The sequence below is a fragment of the Nomascus leucogenys genome, chromosome 16 (genome assembly GCF_006542625.1).
Source record: "Nomascus leucogenys isolate Asia chromosome 16, Asia_NLE_v1, whole genome shotgun sequence".
Taxonomy (NCBI): Eukaryota; Metazoa; Chordata; class Mammalia; order Primates; family Hylobatidae; genus Nomascus; species Nomascus leucogenys.
Window position 1 is genome coordinate 52,011,288 of NC_044396.1, and position 22,041 is coordinate 52,033,328.

At 41.7% G+C, this 22,041-nt stretch overlaps 1 protein-coding gene across 1 annotated transcript; it reads right to left on the minus strand.

Moving 5' to 3' along the window:
* Nucleotides 1-499: 499 nt before the first annotated feature.
* LOC100588890 (cytochrome c oxidase subunit 6C) lies at nucleotides 500-16,418 on the minus strand. Its single transcript, XM_003256046.3, has 4 exons — nucleotides 16,332-16,418; nucleotides 14,608-14,752; nucleotides 9,951-10,079; nucleotides 500-623 (listed from the first exon to the last, which is right to left on the minus strand). Exons 2-3 carry the CDS (start codon nucleotides 14,719-14,721, stop codon nucleotides 9,966-9,968), a joined length of 228 nt encoding a protein of 75 aa, XP_003256094.1. The 5' UTR covers nucleotides 14,722-14,752; nucleotides 16,332-16,418; the 3' UTR covers nucleotides 500-623; nucleotides 9,951-9,965.
* Between the last annotated feature and the right edge of the window lie 5,623 nt (nucleotides 16,419-22,041).

The window sequence follows — 22,041 nt, forward strand, 5'->3', positions numbered from 1 at the left end:
AACATGAATTAAAGTCCTAAGAAGACCTCTGAAAAAGTACCATACTCTGCTTGTTATTAGCAGACATTACTCAATTCAAGTAACCTTTTCTGGATTAGATATATATCCAAATTCTATTACATACTGTTAGCTTGTTATTAATAAAACAATACTGAGTCAGAAACCCTACATTTGAATTACCTGTTTCAACTATCTGGTGGTGACACAGCTACCAAATAGTGGCAATGAAGGCCAAGGATAGATTTTATTAGGATTCTCTCTCTTCTTAGAGCCCACAGTATAGTAGTCTTACAGGCTCATGAAGAACACTTTAATCCATAGACCAAGACCAGGTAACTGCAATGAAACGGACAAACTATCACAGTTACAGATGTGCTAGAACAATGAAATGTTAAAGAACACGGAAATCAAGTTAGCTTCATAAACAGTTAAATCCCAAACCAATTCTTATGCTAGTAAGTGCCCTGCATTATCATTAAGAACTGAGAAAGACTTACTGTCCAAAGTATTTGTTAATTGTTTATTTATCAAGAGGAACTATTTCTTAGCCCACATATTCATGTGTCATAGTTCAGGAACACAAGTCAGTGACAAACTTCTAGGTAATTCAACCTGAAGAAATTCTGTGAAGAGAAACACAAAGGCTAAGTTAGTGATAAACACTCTCTCAATACTCACCATCTTTGAGGATCAACTGAGGTCTATTCCTACTAGCAGACTTCACACCTTGATCACTCACCCTTAGCCACAGAAAAAGCACAGTTCAGGCTACCTGGACTCCAAGTTTCACTCTCCTTTATGCTCCTCTAAGCTCCCTGACCACTCTGAATAGCCTCTTTTCCATTTTGGGCATACCACACCTTACTCTCATTGCTTGTGTGCATTGAACAAATTCTGCTTTTTTCCTTCTCCTCAATTCTACGCCCACCACCGCCCCCACCCCCACCCCCGCCATTAACCCTTATAGCCACATACTGTTTCTGTTCCAAGCCATATTTTCGTTCCCGTCTCCAAATATGTTCTCTCATATAGGTTTTTAAACATAATCTTAAAAATGGTAAAAATCTAACAAATTTAAATTAGCCTATTAACATCTTCTGATTATAAAATGCATGCTCACTGTAAATTTTGAAAATTTCAAAGTTAAAGCAGATATGTTAAGATTATAAACAACCATTAATATTTTCTTGATTTTTTTAATACACATGGTACCCAACTTGCGATGGTTTGACTTACAATTTTTTGACTTTTTAATGGGTTTTCCAGGGTCTTAAATGCATTTTTGACTTACGATATTCTAAACATATGATAAAGTTTATTGGGATGTAACCCACATATATATATATATAGTGCAACTGAAATGCTTATTTAGGAACACTGCCTGAAAAAATAGCAGTTTCACATTCTCTGTGTCACAGCAAACTCATTTACAAGGCATAAACCCACACTGAAGTGGCAAAAAGAAACTACATTATGAAACTACATTGTTCATAAGATTCCAGAGTAGGAAGTCTCATCAAGGTACTTCATACATGCTATCAAATCAATTTAGATGACTTTTCATCAGCACACCAGTTAGTCCTTTTCTAGATAACAGAACTTTAATTCACACTGTCCATGAGGCGTAAGGACCTTGTGAATACAACAGACCAAACCAGACCTATGGAAAGACAGCTAGTCACTCGTGGACACCCACCTAACAAACCGTACTGTCCCAAATACTTTTCTTTTTAAAGTGACTTCTAAAAGTGTAACATTCATCATGCCAATCTAGCAATTAATAGCATAACCTATAAAAATGATTTTGAACATAAAAAGTAGTTTCATGTCAACAAGATAGACTGTGAAGCTCCAGGCCCCCAAACCCCCACAAAAAATAATGAATAAACATATGGACCAAAAATTTAAAAATGTTTAGCTTTATGAGAACTCTGGAAACCAGTTGAACAGCAACCAAAGGAACCACCTATCCAAGAAAAAGCCACACTCAAAGTAGCAGGAAATTTCATGGTATTTTTGCTCACTCTTGCCAAATGCCCTCCTCAGTGCAATAGAGTCAGAAGAAAACTACCCTGGCTCTTCCCTCAGGACATAAGGTAAAGAATGAAACTGACCTGCAACGTTCTGGTTTGTGTGGAGCTGCCCAAGGGACTGCTTTCTGTCTTGCCTGAATCAGAGTGCTAATGGCAACAATGGCACAGTTTGGATAGGAGGTTGGAAAGAGCTGAAAGCAATGATGGGTACCACGGCATGAGTGAGCCTGCAGGGGGACACAGACCTACAGAAATCTGTGGGCAAAAGATCAGAGGCAAAAGAACTATAACAGAACAGCTAAGACTCCAAGACGAAACTGGAGGCAAACTCAGGAAAACTAAGAAAAACTGAAAGGCAGCTGAGTATAGGAGGAAACTAAAACTAATGCATATGCACAGGCCCAGGGAAGATGGCATCCCCAGAAAAAGTTTGAGAGGACACCAAGCCTTTATGGTGCGCCAATCAGTGAAGGCCTTTCCATGCATGGAGCCAGTCTGCAAAGGGACAGGTAGCTGGTTTTGCAAATGCCTGAATTTCACAAAAGATCACAAGGCACATAAACAAATAGGGAAACACGGACGATTGAAAGAAAGAAATCTCCACAAACCAACCCTAAAGAAACAGAGGCTGCTGACTTACTCTATAAAACCTTAAGAACAACTATCTAAAAAATGCTCAATGAGCTAAAGGAGAATGTGGACAACTAAGCAAAATTAGGTAAACAATATATAAACGAGTGAGAATATAAACAAAGAGAAAATTATTTCTAAAAACCAAACACATTCTGGAGCTGAAAAATATAGTAACTGAATGGGGGGAGAAGGGGTCAGAATCACTAGAGAGATTTAACAGCAGACTCAGGCAGAGGAAAGAATCAGGAAACTTGAAAACAGATCATTTGAAGTTATCAAGTCTGAAGAGCAGGCCAGACATGGTGGCTCATGCCTGTAATCTGGGAGGCCAAGGCGGTAGGATCACCTGAGCCTAGGAGTTCAAGACCAGCCTAGGCAACATGGTGAGACCCCATCTCTATAAAATTAAATTAAATTTTAAAAGTCTGAAGAGAAAAAAAAAAAGTAACTAGCTTAAGATATCTGACTATATCAAGCAGACCAATATAGGTATTATGGGAGTCCCAGAAGAGAAAAAGGGCAGAGAGCTTAAAAAACTAAACAAAGCACCTGTCAACTGAGAATAATACATCTCACAAAACAGTCCTTCAAAAATGAAGGAGAAATTCCCAGATAAAAAAGTCAAAGGAGTTTTACCATTAGATTTGCCCTACAGAAATGCTAAAGGGAATCCTTCAAGTTGAAACAAAAAGGACACTAGTCAGTAACTCAAAGCCATGTGAAAATATAAAGTTCTCTGGCAAAGAATATAGAAGCTTATATTAAAATTTGGTTTGTGCCAGGTACAGTGGCTCATGCCTGTTATCCCAGCACTTTGGGAAGCCCAGGCAGGCAAATCACTTGAGGTCAGGAGTTCGAGACCAGTCTGGCCAACACAGTGAAATCCCATCTCTACCAAAAATATAAAAATTAGCTGAGCACAGTGGGGTGCATCTGTAATTCAAGCTACTCAGGAGGCTGAGGCATGAGAATTGCTTGAACCCATGAGGCGGAAGTTGCAGTGAGCCGAGATTGCATCACTACATTCCAGCCTGGGTGACAGAGTAATACTCCATCTCTTAAAAAAAAAAAAATTGGTTTGTAAATTCATTTTTAATTATTTTATAGGATTTAAAAGACAAAAGCATAAGAAGTAACTATATAGGTCCATGTTAACGGATACATAATATATAAACACATAATGTGTGACATCAGTAACACAGGAGAAGAGGCTGGTGCTGTAAAGGAGTTGAGTTTTTACATGCAATTGAAGTTGTTTTAAGTTTAAAATAAATCATTATAACTTTAGCGTATTTCATGTAATCCCCATGGTAACCACAAAGAAAATACTGAATATAAAAGGAAAGACTGAAACATGTCACTATAAAATAAAAGAGTGAGGAAAAAAATGAGACAAGCTGTAAGACATATAGAAAACAAAATCGCAATACTGTCTTTATCAGTAATTACCTTAAATGTAAATGGATTAAACTCCCCAACCAAAAGACAATGACAGAATGGATTAAAAACCTGGATCCAATTATATGCTGTCTACAAGAGACTCACTGTAGCTCTAAGGACACACAAGTTGAAAGTGAAAGGGTAGAAAAAGGTGTCCCACACATACAGTAGCCAAGAGAACAGGGGTAGCTACACTAAATCAGACAAAATAGACCAAGTCTAAAATGTTTCAAGAGACAAAAAAGAACATTCTATAATTTAAAAAGATTAGTTCACCAATAAGATCTAGCAATTATAAATACATATGCACCAAACATCAGAGCCCTAAATATATGAAGCAAACACTGACAGAATTGAAGGGAGAACCAGACAGCTCTACAATAGCAGTAGAGGACTTCAATATTCCACTTTCAGTAATTGATAGAACAACTAGATAGAAGGATTAATAAGAAAACATAGGACTTGAACAACACTACAAATCAACTGGACTTAACAAAACACTCCAGCTAACAACAGAAAACACATTTTTCCCAAGAGAACATGGAACATTCTCCAAGACAAACCATATGTTAGGTCACAAAATAAGTCTTAAATTTTAAAAGACTGGAAATCATACAAAGTATCTTTTCTGATCACAATGGCATGAAATTAGAAATCAAAAGCCAAAGGAAAAGAGGAAAATCCACAAATGTGTTTAAGTTAAACAGACTCTTATCAATAAATTAAAAAATAAATTACAAGGAAATTTTAAAAAAAGTGTATCAACCTAACTTAAGAACTAGAAAAAGACGAATTAAACCCAAATGTAGCTAAAGTAAATAATATTAGAGATAAACAAAATAGACTACAAAAGAGAAAAATCAAAGCCAACAGTTACTTCTTTGAAAAGATCAAATCGACAAGCCTTTAGTCAGACTAATAAAAAAAGAGAACCACCAAATAACAGAGGGAACATTACAACTGATTTTACAGATCTAAAAAGGAGTGTGAATGCTATGAACAATTATATGTAAACAAAATGGATGACCTACATGAAACAGAACTACACAACTCAAAAAAAAATTTTGTGGGGGAGTGCGGACAGCATCTCCCTCTGATGCCTAGGCTGGAGTGCAGTGATGCAATCACTGCTCACTGCAGCCTTGACCTCCCAGGCTCAGGTGATCTTCCCAGGTAGCTGAGACTGCAGGCGTGCACCATCACACCCACATTATTTTTTGTATTTTTTTTTGTAGAGATGGGGTTTTGCCGTGTTGCCCAGGCTGGTTTCAAACTCCTGGGCTCAAGCAATTCACCTGCTTTGGCCTCCCAAAGTGCTGGGATTACAGGCCTTATGAGCTACCACATCCACTCTAGAAACACAACCTAACCAAGACTGGATCAGGAAAACAATAATCTGAACATCTATAACTAGTAGGAATTTTTAATCAGTAGCCAAAAACTTCAACAAAGAAGAGTCCAAGACCATATGGTGAATACTACTAAACTTTTTTCGAGACAGGGTCTCATATTCTGTTATCCAGGATGGAGTGCAGTGGTGTGATCATAGCTTACTGCAGCCTTAAACTCCTGTGCTCAAGTGAACCTCCTGCCTCAGCCTCCCAAGTAGCTGAGACTACAGGCATGCACCACCACACTCAGCTAACTTTTAATATATATGTGTGTGTGTGTGTGTATATATATATGTGTATGTGTGTGTGTGTATATATATATATATTTTTTTTTTTGGTAGAGACGGGGTCTTGCCATGTTGCACAGGCTGACCTCTAACTTCTGGGCTATAGTGATCCTCCTTTCTCAGCCTCCCAAAGTATTGGGATTACAGGCATGAGCCACCATGCCCAGCCCTCTACAAAACCAGCACCAATCCTCCTCAAGTTTTTCCAAAAACAATGAGGAAGAGGGAAAATTTCCACATTCATTCTATAAGGCCAGCATTATCCTGATATCAAAGACAAATACACAAGAAAACTATTGGCCAAATCCTTGAACACAGATGGATAATTCGTCAACAAAACACTAGCAAACCAGATTTGACAGCGCATTAAAAGAATCATATACTATGATTAAGTGGGATTTATCCCTAGGACGCAAGGATAGTTCAACATATGCAAATCAACAGATGTGACATACCACACTGACAGAATGAAGGATAAAAAACACATCTCAAAAAATGCAGAAAAAGTATTTGACAAAATTCAACATCCTTTCATGATCAAAACTATCAACAGAAGGAATGTACTCCAACCCAACAATGGCCAAAAAGGACAAGCTAGTATACTGAACACGGAAAACGTGAACGCTTTTCCTCTAAGACCTAGAACCAGACAAGGATGCCCACTCTTGCCACTTCTATTCAATGTAGTACTGGAAGTCCTAGCCAGAGCAATGAGGCAAGAAGGAATAAGCAACATCCAAAAAGGAAAGGAATAAGTAAAACTATCTGTTTACAGATCATATAACGTTACCTCCAGCAAACCCTAAAGATTTCTAACACACAAGTGTCAGAATAAATGAATTCTGCTAAGTTGGAGGATACAAAAATCAGCTCTTTCTATACACCAACAATGAAGGAAATAAAGGAATTCCTGATAAAGGAAATTAAGAAAATAATTCTATTTATAATAGCACCAAAAATAATACTTAGGAATGTATTTAACCAGGAATATGAAAGACTTAAACACTGACCTAGATGAAACAGATATATACCTGTACACTGCTAAAAAAAAATTAGCAAATCTCAATCATGCAATCCCCATGGTAACCACAAAGAAAATACAGAATATACAAGAAGGAAATAAGAAGGAAACTGAAACATGTCACTATAAAATAAAGGAAAAGTATGGAAAGAAATGTGTGTCCTTGGACACACTGTTTTGATTATACTAGTCTCCTTTTATCCATGGTGATATGTTTCAAGACCCCTCCAGTGAATTCCTGAAACTATGGATGGTACCAAATCCTATATAGCTATGTTTTTTCCTATATATACACACGCCTATAATAAAGCTTAACTCATAAATTAGGCACAGTAAGAGATTAGCAACACTAAAAGAAATTAAAGATGCAAAATACTGCTAAAAGAAAGATACAAATAAGAGGAAAGACATGCTGTGTTCATGGATTGGAATACTTAATATTGTTAAGATGTCCATACTACCAAAAGTAATCTACAGATTAAATGCAATCCCTATTGAAATCCCAACGGCATTTTTTACAGAAACAGAAAAATCATCCTAAAATTCACAGACTCTTAAGGAACCACATATTTGCGGCTAGAACACTCTCAGGGCGGGGGGCCAAAAAGAACAAAGCTGGAGGACTCACACTTACTGATTTTAAAGCATACTACAAAGCTACAGTGTAGCAGTCATCCCTTATTTGTGGTTTAACCTTCTACTGCTTCAGTTCTACCCACAGTCAACTGTGGTTCAAAAACAGGTGAGTACAGTACAGCAAGATATTGAGAGATCACATTCACCTTTTATTACTATACACTATAATTGTTCTATTTTGTTATTGTTGCTAATCTCTTACTATACCTAATTTATGAGTTAAACGTCATCATAGGTATGTATGTACAGGAAAAACAACATAATATATATAGGGTTTGGTACTATCTGTGGTTTCAAGAATCCCCTGGAGGGGTCTTGAAACATTACCTTAGATAAAACGGACTACTGTAATCAAAACAGTGTAGTACTGCCCCGAAGACAGACATACAGACTAATGAAATAGCCCAGAAATAAACTCTCACATTTAGAGTCAAATGATTTCACCAAGGTACCAATGCCATTCCATGGAAGAGGACAATCTTAAATGATTTTGAGAAAACTGGATACCAATGCCATTCCATGGAAGAGGACAATCTTAAATGATTTTGAGAAAACTGGATACCAATGCCATTCCATGGAAGAGGACAATCTTAAATGATTTTGAGAAAACTGGATACCACATGTAAAAGAATACAGTTGGATCTTTACACCCTAGACAAAAATTCAAGTGAATCAAAGATCTAAACATAAGAGCTAAAACTACAAAAGTCTTAGAAGAACACATAAAAAAGACTTCATGACATTGGATTTGGCAATGACTTACTGAATATGACACTAAAAGCACACAGAACAAAAGTAAAAATAAATTCGACATCAAAATTTCTGTGCATCAAGGGACACAACAGAGTGAAAAGGCAACCTATGAAATGGGAGAAAATATTTACAAATCATATCTGATAAGGGGTTAATATCCAGAATATATACAGAACTACAACTCAACCAATAAACAAAATACCAAATTTGAAAATGAGCAGAACTGAATAAACATTTCTCCAAAGATAACATACAAATGGCCAATAAGCACATGAAAAGATGCTCAAGAACACAACTAATCAGGGAAATGCAAATCAACACCACAAAGATACCACCTTGTACCTATTAGGATGGCTACTATCAAAAAATGCCAAAATTATGCCAGGCACAGTGGCTCACGCCTGTAATCCCAACACTTTAGGAGGCCAAGGTGGACGGATCGCCTGAGCCCAGGAATTCAAGCACAGCCCAGGTAATATGGTGAAACCCTGTCTCTACTAAAAATAAAGAAGTTAGCCAGGTGTGGTGGCACATGCTTATCGTGCCAGCTTCTTGGGAGGCTGAGGCAGGAAGACCTCTTGAGCCTGGGAGGTTGAGGCTGCAGTGAGCCATGATCGCACTACAGCACTACAGCCTAGGTGACAGAGGGAGACACTGTTAAAAAAAAAAACCAACAAGTGTTGGGGAGGATGGAAAGCGTGTAAAATGGTGCAGCCACTATGGAAAATGGTATGGCAGTTTCTTAAGAAATTAAAAATCATATGATCCAGCAATTCCACTTTTGAATATACCCCAAAAGAATTGAAAGCAAGGCCTTGAAGGAATATTTGCATGCCTAGGTTCACAGCATCACTCACAACAATCAAAAAGTGGAAGCAACCCAAGCGTCTACTGATGGATGAATGGATAACAATGTGACATAACTAAAATAGATCATTCAGCTTTAAAAAGAAAGGAAATTCTGACACATGCTGTAACATGGATGAACCTTGAGTACACTACGCTAAGTGAAATAAGCCAGTCACAAGAAAACAAATACTGTGTGATTCTACTTATGAGATGCCTGGGGTAGCCAAATTCTTAGAAAGTAACACAGTGGCTGCCAGGGTGAGTGGAGGTGTGAATGGGTTGCTTAATGGATATAGAGTTTCAATTCTGTAAGATGACGAGTTCTGGAGACTGGTTGCACAACAATGTGAATAACACTACTAAACTGTACAATTAAAAATGGTTAAGATGGCAAATTTTATATTATAGATGCTCCTTAACTTACCATCAGGTTACATTCTGATAAAACCATCATAAGTTTAAAATATCTTAAGTTGAAAATGCATTTAATACATCTAACCTACATCATAGCTTAGCCTTCCCTATCTTAAATGTGCTCAGGACACTTATGTTAGCCTACAGTTGGAGAAAATCATCTAACACAAAGCCTAGCTTATAATAAAACACTCAGTATCTCACACAACACTACAGAGTACAACATCAGCTGTTTACCCTTGTGATTATGTGTCTGACTGGGGGATGTGGTCATTGGTGCTCCCCCACGTCACCAAAGTATTATGCCACTTATTGCTCATGCGGACAAAGATCAAAATTCAAAGTATGGTTTCTACCAAATGTGTATCACTTCCACACAACCGTAGAGTCAAAAAATCTTAAGTCCAAACATTGTAAGTCAGGGACAGTCATCTGTATTTGCATTTTACCACAATTAGAAATTTTTTTAAGTAACTTCAAATAACCATATTACCTTTATATTCCAAGATTACTTTACACTCTGAAAGATACCAGCCTTCCTCATCTCCTCAAAATCTTTCATGGCATCATAGTTTCTGTAGAAATCTGCGTATGCCTTCTTTCTTTGATCAGCCACACGAAACTAAAAAGCAACCATCCATTAGAGTTTATTTTTCAGATTACTGAAAATTAGATTCCAGATTATAATATCTAAAGACAAGGTAGAACACATGTTTTTGTTCACCCTTTAATTTAAACCCTACATTTCCTAAGGGGTGGAGGTGGTGACAGATAAAAAGGAAGACAAAGTCTAAGAAACTGCTAAATCTGCAAAGAAAAGAATGGGGAATAAGGTGTCTATTTTGTTTTGTTTGAGGTTTCCGTACACAAAGGGCAGGCGGGGTTCAACAGAGAAAGAACAAATGAAGATTCGAGACAAAAATGGAAAGTTTAAGTGACTTATTATGTTTTGTAAAAATGGGGTCTCGCCTGTAGTCCCAGCTACTCGGGAGGCTGAGGCAGAAGAATGGCGTGAACCCGGGAGACGGAGGTTGCAGTGAGCCGAGATCTCACCACTGCACTCCAGCCTGGGGGACAGAGTGAGACTCTGTCTCAAAAAAAAAATTTTTTTTTAAATAAAAATTAAAAAAAAGATGGGGTCTCCCTCTGCAGAAATGCACAGAAATCACGCTACTTGATGGAGTAATGCAGTTTTACTGACCTTTACCTGACCAGTTTTACTGCTTCACTTCGATTTGAATTCCCAATTTCTTCCCAGTAATAAATCAAGAGGCAGAGGCCAGGCGTGGCACAATCCCAGCACTTTGGGAGGCCAAGGGGGGCGGATCACGAGGTCAGGAGTTGGAGACCAGCCTGGCCAACATGATGAAACCCCGTCTCTACTAAAAATACAAAAATTAGCCGGGCATGGTGGTGGGGCTGTAATCCCAGCTACTTGGGAGGCTGAGGCAGGAGAACTGCTTGAACCCGGGAGGCCTCAGAGGGTACAGTGAGCCAAGATCGTGACACTGCACTCTAGCCTGGGTGACAGAGCAAGACTCTGTCTTGAAAAAATAAAATAAAAAGAGGCAGAAGCACAAGTGCTGGGGGCCATCATTACATGTACGGTTAATTTGGACTCTCCCTACTTCACTTAGTCATCCATCTGACAGAGAGACAGCCAAGGGTCCTGGTAAAAACCCACCTTCAAGCCTAAAACAGCCTGAAGGCTGAAAGGCCGGACTGTTGGACCCAGATCCCACGACCCTGAGGGAGAGCTGCACATTTGCCCACCTTTTCAGGACTGATTCTTCTTGAATAATGGCCACAGGCACACTGGGGGAACAGGGTGGAACCAAGAGAAGCTCCACCTTGTGTAGTGGGGAGGAGCCTAGTCTCTTCAGCTCCTGTGTGGTAGCCTGGTATTCAATCTGTGAGGTGGGGGCCTGTTAGCAGGACCCCCTCTCACTTTGCTGAGAGTCTGTTTTCTTTTTTCCTTTTCACCCAATAAATTCAGCCCTCCTCACCCTTCAATGTGTCCATGTGCCTAATTCCTCCTGATCATGACACAAGAACCCAAATTTAGCTAAACTAAGGAGCAAAAATTCTGCATCACATCCATCCCTTCTAAAAACATTTACTTCATGCCCACTATATATGCCAGGCAGCAGGAATCTCAAGGACCAAAAGATTTTTTGTGCTTGTCTCTCCAAAGAGTCCCAAAGCATAGGTCCACTTAGTGCTCTCACTCAGTGTTCCATCTCGTCTTTGCTCTCCCAGTTCTCCCTAACTTTTTTTTTGAGACAAAGTCTGGCTCTATCACCCAGCCTGGAGTGCAGTGGCACTCCAGTGATCTCGGCTCACTGCAACCTCCACCTCCCAATTTTTTTTTTTTTTTTTTTTTTTGAGACAGAGTCTCACTCTTGTTGCCCAGGCTGGAGTGCAATGGTGCGAACTCGGCTCACTCTAACCTCCACTTCCTGGGTTCAAGCAATTCTCCTGCCTCAGCCTCCCGAGCAGCTGGGATTACAGGTGCCCGCCACCACGCCCGGTTAATTTTTTTGTATTTTTAGTAGAGATGGGGTTTCACCATGCAGGCCAGGCTGGTCTCAAACTCCTGACCTCAGGTGATCTGCCCGCCTCAGCCTCCCAAAGTGCTGGGATAACTGGCGTGAACCACTGCACCTGGCCTGGCCTCCCAACATTGGCTGACACCTCTGCCTCCGAGGCTCAAGCCAACCTCCCACCTCAACCTCCTGAGTAGCTAGGGCCACAGGCACATCATGTATTTTTTGTACTTTTAGAAGAAATGCGGCCGGGTGCGGTGGCTCACGCCTATAATCCCAGCACTTTGGGAGGCCAAGGCGGGCGGATCATGAGGTCAGGAGATGGAGACCATCCTGGCTAACACAGTGAAACCCCCGTCTCTACTAAAAAATACAAAAAAAATTAGCCGGGTGTGATAGTGGGCACCTGTAGTCCCAGCTACTCGGGAGGCTGAGGCAGGAGAATGGCATGAACCCGGGAGGCGGAGCTTGCAGTGAGCTGAGTTCACGCCACTGCACTCCAGCCTGGGCAACAGAGCGAGACTCTATCTCAAAAAAACAAAACAAAACAAAAAAAAAAAGAAGAAATGCCCAGCTAATTTTTGTATTTTAGTAGAGACGTAGTTTCTCCATATCGCCTAGGCTGGTCTTGAACTCGTGAGCTCAAGCAATCCGCCCACCTCGGCCTCCCAAAGTGCCAGGATTACAGGCATGTGAGCCACCAGACCCAGCCCCTTTCCCTAACTTGCAAGGCTCAAATTCCACCTCTTCTATCAAATAGCTATGACCCACAATATCCCCCAAAACCATTCTTTTTTTTTTTTTTTTTTTTTAGTCTCACTCTGTCGCCCAGGCTGGAGTGCAGTGGCGCAATCTCGGCTCACTGCAAGCTCCGCCTCCCGGGTTCACGCCATTCTCCTGCCTCAGCCTCTCCGAGTAGCTGGGACTACAGGCGCCCGCCACCACGCCCGGCTAATTTTTTTGTATTTTTAGTAGAGATGGGGTTTCACCGTGGTCTCGATCTCCTGACCTCGTGATCCACCCGCCTTGGCCTCCCAAAGTGCTGGGATTACAAGCGTGAACCCAAAACCATTCTTTCAGTTAGTTATGTTCTATCTTGCAATGTCTTCTAATTTTTTTCACCTCCCCAACTTGACTCTAAGTTTTTTAAGAACAGAGATTTAGATACATGCCTTTTGTGTCCTCCAAAGCACTTGGAACTCTACATTACCCAACACTGTACTGAATTTTATGCACTGCCTCTTATTCAACAGGTCCTTTTAATAACCTATTTGTGTGTCAGGCACCCAACAACAGGGTGCCACAGTAAACAAAAGACATGGTACCTGCCTTAATGAGACTCACAGCCCAGTAAAGAATATAAACACTAAACAAAAATTAAGTACACAGAGTTACAAAAGCAAAGCTTTGAATTCTTTCATGGGGTATTATGACAAGAGTGATAAACATATATATTATCAAAAACATTTTTATGGAAAAGTTGTAAATATGCAGCTTTGATTAAAAATAAAGGGCATAACAAATCCACATTAGGCAGAATGTTAAAATGCAATTCTGTGACAATTACTCAAGGTGTCAAACAGAACTATAATCGGCCCACCATTCCTGCACGTTCCACACTCATGGATTCAAAATAATAAATGCTACAAAATTAAAAATACAGTACAAACTACTGACACAGCATTTACATTGCATTAGGCATTATACTCCAGAGTACTCCAGAGATGATTTAAAGTATCGTCAGGGCTCCTGAACCAATCCCCCATGGATAGAGGGGCAGCTATGCTGCCTTCCCAGCCCCTCTGCATACTAGCTTCTGTAATGGGTTGAATTGTGTTTGACCAAAATTCATGTGTTTAAGTCCTAACTCTCAGTACCTCAGAATCTAAACGTTTTTGGAAATAAAGGCTTTATAACTAAGTTAAAATGAGGCCTTTAGGGTGGGCCCTAATCCAATATGATTGATGTTCTTTTAAGAAATTCACAGGCCAGGTGCGGTGGCTCACGCCTGTAATCTCAGCACTTTAGGAGGCCAAGGCAGGTGAATCCCTTGAGCCCAGGAGTTCAAGACCAGCCTGAACAACGTGGCCATCTCTGAAACCTCATCTCTACAAAAAATATAAAAATTAGCCAGTTGTGGTGGTGTGTACCTGCAGTCCCAGGTACCGGGTGACAGAGTAAGACTCTGTCTCAAAGAAAGAAAGAAAAAGAAGGAAAGAAAATGAAAAGAAGGGCAGAAAAAGGAAAGAAAGGTAAAGGAAAAGAAAGGGAAAGAAGTTCAGCCACAGATATATGCCCACAGAGGACCCTGCGAAGACAAAGGGAGCCATCTACAAGCCAACAGAGGCCTCAGAAGATATCAACCCTGCCAACAGATTTCTAGCCTCCAGAACTGCCAGCAAATTTAAGGCACCCAGTCTATGGTTCTTTGTTATGGCATTCCAGCAAACTAACAAGCTTCATTTAAAGATGGAGGACAAGCTATAGTTCCTGTCACACTGAGGTGAGTGCAGAAAGGGTTAGAAGGGGGGGGTTCTTTAAAAGATTTTTCAACCAAAAACACATACTTTATGACCTTCGGCACAAAGTAAAATACATACATACCTTATACAAAGCTGCAACCCCCAGGGATAGCACGAATGCTATAGCCATATGATTTCGCAGACGCCTGGCCAGAAGGCCACGCATCCGAGGTTTTGGCAAAACTTCAGGAGCCATGGTAGTTACTGTCCTTGATACGTATGCCAACCTTAAGAGATTCAGAAAATATGATTAAGTACCGAGTTTATTTAAGCCACAAACTTGAGAATGGCCACCTGGAAGCATTGATTGGAGTTGCCCTGAATATACACTCCGATTAGCAGCAGTTACAATTGAATGTTTTTCTTTTTTGGCAGAAACAGGGTCTAGCTACGTTCCCCAGGCTGGTCTTAAACTCCTGCCCTCAAGTGATCATCCTACCTCGTCCTCCCAAAGTGCTGGGATTCCGGCCTACAAGTGAGTTAAGAAAAAATTAGAGGCAATTCCTAAATTGTTTATCAAAAATTTACATTAAAATAACATAAGCTATTGACTGACTAAACGCTGTCCTTTGTGTCACAAATTCAGGAATAAGATTTGGGTTGAGACAAGGGTGAGGGGCAGGACTGAAGTCCAATACTCAGGTCTCTGCGCCCTGCATACCTCATGTAGCTCTCACTACTCTGAGCTTTTTTTCCCTTTCTCGGGTAAAATAACAAAGGAAAAACTCAGAAAAGATATCAGAAGGAATTATCATGCATAGTACATTTTACTACCCAGAGAGGCACAGCACGACAGTGGATGGTTTCCTCCCACAAGGCCTAAGCTGTCTCTTGGCTTAGCCTGTTTCATCTTCTCCCCGCCCCCCCTTTTACTGAGCGACTACCCTAAATAAACTCGACTAACTGCGGCACACTAGTAATGGGCGAGCAAGGGCAACAAAAATCTTTCCCAACAACAAGAAAAACAAGCAGTAGCTCCGCATTGGTAATTAACGACTGCAAACCCATTTACGGAACATATTCTCTTCTAAAAATTTTCTGTACACTCGTTAAACCTTCGCGACAACCCTGTCAGATCATGAGGCAGGTGTTTTCCACGGTCACATGCTATACCATTAAAACCTGGACGGGAAAGCGGCAATTGCCATGAGGGCCCAAATTCCCTAAGTGCTCCTTTGCCCAGCCTCACCTAAAGACCTAAAGACCTAAGGGGCCTAAAGACTTTTGCGTCCCTGCAGGCCTTCAGCTAACGCGGCCGGGGGTAGGACGGGAAGCCGTGGGGCGACGGAGGTTGCAGGAAGCCCATCCTTTCCCCCTCCTGCGACAGGCACGGTGACCCTCCTCCAGCTTCCCAGCTCTAATTTAAAACGCTGCCAGCTGCTTCGCCTACACGGACCCTTGCGCCTCACGACCAGCTGCAGAAGAAACCACCACCCCTTTTCTCACGGGAGAAACACCGGGGCCAGATAGGTCAAATGACCTCACCAAGGTCACAATGGCTGGGAAAAAGCTCAGCAGGCATCGGCCCCGGGCCAGCTCACTCCGAAGCCAGCTGGGTTCTCAAGGGTCCTGCAGCCCACCCGGCTTCGGTGGGGCCGTCGCAACCCACCCCGGTCCCCGTGGTCCGCCCGCCGCCCTCCTGAGGCCGCAGCAGAAGCGTGAGGGGGTAGATGCGGCAGACGCCTGAAGCTTCACCACGGCGGAGAGACAGAGTCACGACTAAATCCGAGGCAGAGAGAAAGCGGGAGTGTGCCGTTGTGACAACCCGAAGTGTCGGGGTGGGGATGCAAAAGGAACCGGACTCACCTCAACACCAACGTCCTTCCTGACTAAAGGAAAAACGGACCGTGCTCCAACCGCGCGCAGGCGCAGAATAAGAGTGCTCAGCGAGAACGCGGCGACGGTAGCCGAAGGAGTTCAAAAGACCTCTAGCGCACCCACCGCAGGTGACAGCAGAAGTTCATTTTCGTGGTCTGCTTCTTTCCTGTGTGACCTTGCAAAATGGGCTTGACCTCCTCATTTATCGACCTCTTTATCTTCTTAGTAAATTGAAGATATTAGTCGTACTCATACACAGAGTCCCAAACCATGTGCACAAACCGACATTTTAATGATAACCAACCTTACGCGAATAACCATTTGGTTTGGGTAAAAGTGAAAATGCCGACTTCTAGGAGCTCAGAACCCAGACAATGAGAAAGACAAACAGATTAATACCGATCCCATGCAGCGGGCACTACCACAGAGACGTGGCCCAGCTACTGCAGAAGCAATTCTCTACCTGGCAAAGCTGAGGAGGTTTTAATAGAGGGGCGGTATCTGTGTGGGTTTCTTAAGAAAACAAGGGTTTTGAAGGAAGGCAACTGGAAGTTCGTAGAAAGTGGTGTAGAAGGGTGAGGCTCTTGTGCCTTAATGATGCCGGGCTGTTTTTATTGAAATAACCTGAATTTGCAAAGCATTATTTAAGTCAACCCATCAAGCCCTGTGGAAGATAGCTGGGACACAACAGATGCATGATATTGAGTCAATATATACACTGAGTACCTACTATGTGCCAGATTCTGCTAAACAAGAAGACAGATCTTCAGGGAGGCTCATTCTGGTCAGGGAGTCTTTGTCCTCAACCTATTAACAAACACTCTGGAGGGTGAAACCTGGCCACAAAGAAAGGTGCTAATTGAGGTTCAAAAGTAGGTTTGGACTTTACCAACGTTTTTCAGGCCTCTTATCAAGGGTCTACCCAGCTGAAAATCTTTGCATGGAATTTGTCCAGAGAGTAATTTGTTTCTACTCTCTTTCCATCCCCACCCTGACCATTGACCCAGAAAAGAAGTGGTGAACTTCAGAGTTCACAGGGATTAGTGTATGTGAAACCATCAGGGAAAGCTTCAGACAAGACGTGGAAGAGACGGAAGCAGAGCTGAGTTTCAGTCTAATGGAAAGCCTGGAAAACCGGAGAAATTGGAGAGACAACATTGGCTGGGAGAACATGGCAAAGACAGGCACACTCAGGGCACAGAGCCTGACCTGAGTGAAATACTGAGTGTTTGTTCTGTGCTTCCCTAGCTATCCAGTGAACCATAGTGAATGACTGAGGGTGACACATGAATAAAACCTGAGCGATAGGGATGAAGAGAGACATGCTACATATAGGTTCTGTTCTAGAGCTGAACAGACCTGGATTTGAGTCCCAGCTCATCAACTTGTAGCTGGCAAATTTCTTAATCTTTCTAAGTCTGCTTTCTCCTCTAAAAATAGTACCCATTTTGTTGGGTTGTGATGTAAATTAAATGGGATAATGTATATGCAGCTTGAGTATCCCTTGTCTGAAATGTTTGAGACCAGAAGGGTTTCAGATTTTGGATTTTTTCAGATTTTTGAGTATTTGCAGAATACATGGCAGTTGAGCATCCCTATCTGAAAATCTGAAATCCAAAATGCTCCACTGAGCATTTCCTTAAGCATCACATCAGTGCTCAAAAAGCTTTGAATTTTGGAGCATTTTGGATTTCAGATTTTCAGATTAAGGGTGTTCAGCCTATACAGTGCTTGACAAACAGACATTCTGAATATGCATTCCTCCCTGTGTACTTTTGCCTGTCCTGCATTCCTTCCATTTTTCTTTTAGTAGCAGTGCTTAATTGTCTTTCCAGTAATCAATCCTTCACTTCTAGCCATGTGATTCCACAACAGTCAAATCTTATTCCAGACTGGGTATGGTGGCTCACACCTGTAATCCCAGCACTTTAGGAGGCCAAGGCAGGCGGATTACTTGAGCCCAGGTGTTGGAGACCAACCTGAGCAACATAGACCACCATCTCCATAAAAACTTTAAAACTTAGCTGGGCATAGTGTGGTTTATGCCTATAGTCCCAGCTACTCAGGAGGCTGAGGCTGGAGGATCACTTGAGCCCAAGAGTTGCAGGCTGTAGTGAGCTATGACTGCAACATTGCACTCCAGCCAGACAGAGTGAGACCCTGTCTTTAAAAAGAAAAAGAAAAAACATTATTCCAGTTGAGCAGATGACCCAAAAGTAGCCAAGCAATGTAGCCCATCCCCTTGGCCACGGTAATTTGTTGAGGATGGGCACAGGATTCTGGCCAGGCCAGTGAAACTCAATTCTATGACTTCTGTTGAAACTACTGGGGGAAAAGATCTCTTTTTATAGAAAGAGGAGTTTGCATTGGGTTGGAATAGGGGTCTTGAAGATCTGTGAGAGTATAAGGCCAGAGGGTACTGTGTGCCTATAACGCGCCAAGCACAGCATATGACAAAATGACATGAAAAGCCTCATGAAGCTTTCATTCTAGTGGACTTCGAGGAAAAAACCAACAAAAATAAAAAATATATCTGAAGGAGGTAAGTGGAATGGAAACAATAGAGTAGGAGTAAAGAAAGTCTGTGTGAAGAGGTATCTTTTTATATTGAAAGATTGATGAAATAACCCATGAAACAAGCCCATGGTCTACACTAAACTAAAAGATGGCTCAGTGGAAAGACTGGGCTTGTTCTGCATGGCCCTAAGGAATAAAGTAGGATGGATGGGTGGAAGATACTGGGAGTTAGATGTCAGTTAAGTATTCACCATGGCTAGAAATCAGTCCCTCTCAAGGTCATCCTCAACCAGAGACACATCCACTTGAGGGAGGCAAGGATCCCTTAATTGGTAAAGAGGCAAACCAACAGTCTTGTTCCCACCATGTCTTTCCATTCTGGCCTTGACAATCACCAGGTCAGCATGTTACCTTAAAATGTGTTGATAAGATGCCACTTTTTTAATACAAACTTAGGGGGAAGTTGGGTCCAGGATAGGGAAACAGCTGGTTGCATGGCAAAAGTGATGCCGTCTTGAAGAAAATCTGCCATGATGACCGATGTTTGACTACTGCATACCAAGGTGTTTCCATGGCATGGATAAACCCTCTTAAAGATGTTTATCTAACCTCCCCAGTGGTCACAAGTTTTGCTAGAAAGTCTGAGGCATGACCAGCTGCACGTTTTACCAAAAAAGCTTGCTATATAGAGGATATTTTCTGGAGCACAGGTGTGGGGATCTACCATCCCTCAGCCAACAGAGAGACTGTTTCTGTTCCTAAGTCCCTTTTAAATGTTTCTTCCTGAGAAACTGGATTTGTCAGTCTCTCTCTTCAGCCTTTGGGGGCAAGTTTGCATAGACCTGCTCACCACTGTTCCTTGTTAACTGTGAATCCTGCCCTTAGGACAAAACACCTTTGACCATGAATCTTTCCCTTAGGCAGATTTATCAGCCTCTTTTTCAGCCTTTCGGCTTCCTCAGACTTTTGGGGGTAGGTTTGCCCAGGCTGCCTACCGCAGCACACCCAGGAACATCCTGACTCCTCCATCACTATACTGCTCTGAAAATGCTTTTGAGAAAACCTGACCTCTCACCTGTGCTGCAGCCTTTCCTATTGTGGAAAGTGTATACAACATCTAGAAAGGCAAATTACAATGCCAAGAGCTAAAAGGAATGAAATGGACCCTGAAACAAATTAGGCAGTAGTCACTCGAAAGAGTGGAAAACTTTCAATCCTTTCAACCATAAGGTATATCACTAATACAGTATCAATGGGAAGGGCCAGAAATAATTTTATGGATTAAGAAAATGTGAGGGGCTCAGAAGTTAAAAAGCAACAACAAAAACAAGCTCTATCTGAGGTAAAATAGCAACAGCTGCAATATTTGACGAACCTCAGAGGTAGATCTACTGACTCTTACATATAATTTATTTCCACTTTCAAATTTAACAAATAATGAGAGTGTTGAGTCAGAGTTAGATCCTAGAGTTAAGGGACAACAGGCTGGGCATGGTGGCTCACACCTGTAATCCCAGCACTTTGGAGGCCAAGGTGGGAGGATAGCTTGAAGCCAGGAGTTCAAGGCCAGCCTGGGCAATGTAGTGAGACCCACGTCCCTATAAAAAAATTTTTTTTTAATTAGCCTGGTGTGGTGGCTCACGCCTGTAGTCCCAACTACTCAGGAGGCTGAGGCAGGAGGATCACTTGATCCCAGGAGTTCAAGACTGCAGTTAGTGAGCTACACTGCACTCTAGCCTGGATGACAGAGCAAGACCCTGTCTCTAACAGAGAGATAGAGAAAGAAACAGAGAAAGAGAGAGAGAGAGGCATTTTTCTCTTTACTATTCATTATTACCAAGAAAATCTAGGATTTCAGAGATGCAGCCCAATAATGTAACTAGACTTCCTATTCTGCCTTCCCACTGATTAATAAATAAGAAATCACCAGCCAGATTCAACAGGGAAACTTATCTGAAAGTGGACAGGAAAAAGGAGGCATATTCTTTCCCCTAGAATTATATTCTAAGAATTCAGTTGAGGATATGGACCATCACAAGGCTTGAGTCTGGGGTCCTTCATTTGACCTGACTATATCCAACATGTAAACAAGGATCCAAGGGAACTCATAAGGGCTAATAAAATGATACTGTGGTTTCTTCTGTGACGTTGTTATTGACTAAGCAAATGCTGTGAGCGATGATCTGCAAATGATCCCCTGCTCTTAGAGACTGACGACATTTAACATAGTTCCAGGTGAGGTGAGGTTTGCTGGCTCTACATGCCTCCAAAAACGGCAGCCTCTACCAGAGAGATCCTTCACTGTCACTGATGCTGTTTGGCATGGGGCTTGAGAAGCACAGGAAAACCCGGTGTGTTTAAGAAGGCACCTGGAGGAGTATTCCAAGCTCATCAGTGGCAGCAGTGTCCCATATATAGAGTTCACTGCAGCTTATGACAAACAACAGGGACAGTTCAGAGGAAACCTGACTTGTTTCTCAAAATGGTCCCACACCTCACCTTAAATAGGAGTGGCATGGTGAAAGTTCCTAATAATTTCTTTTTTTTTCCTTTTTTTCTTTTTCTTTTTTTTTTTTCTTTTTTTTTTTTTTTTTGAGACAGAGCCTCACTCTGTAAAGTCTCACTGTCGTTCAGAGCCAGAGTGCAGTGGTGCAATCTCAGCTCACTGCAAACTCCGCCGCCCAGGTTCAAGCGATTCTCCTGCCTCAGCCTCCTGAGTAGCTGGGATTACAGGTGTGTGCCACCATGTCTGGTTAATTTTTGTATTTTGGGTAGAGATGGGGTTTCACCATGTTGGCCAAGCTGGTCTCAAACTGCTGACCGCAAGTGACCCACCCGCCTCAGCCTCCCAAAGTGCTAGGATTACAGGCATGAGCCATCACGACTGGCCCCAAATAACTTCTTAAATCAGTTGTGTGATGAATAAGTATTTCCATGTAAAATCTTACCTAGGCCAGGTGTGGTGGCTCACGCCTACAATCCCAACACTCTGGTAGGCCAAGGCGGGAGGATTGCTTGACCCCAGGAGTTCAAGGTCAGCCTGGGCAACATAGTAAGACCCCGTCCCTAATTTTAAAAAATAAAAATAAATAAAATGTGTTAGAACAGTGCTACCCAATATAATTATAAAGCTAGCCATGTGGATAATGTTAAATTTTCTAGTAGCTACATTAAAAAAAGT

Coding starts and splice junctions, on each gene's coding strand:
- LOC100588890 (XM_003256046.3), bottom strand. CDS start 14,721: ATGGCTCCTGAAGTTTTGCCAAAACCTCGGATGCGTGGCCTTCTGGCC. Junction 10,080..14,607: donor GGGTTGCAGCTTTGTATAAG/GTATGTATGTAT, acceptor GTTGCTTTTTAG/TTTCGTGTGGCTGATCAAAG.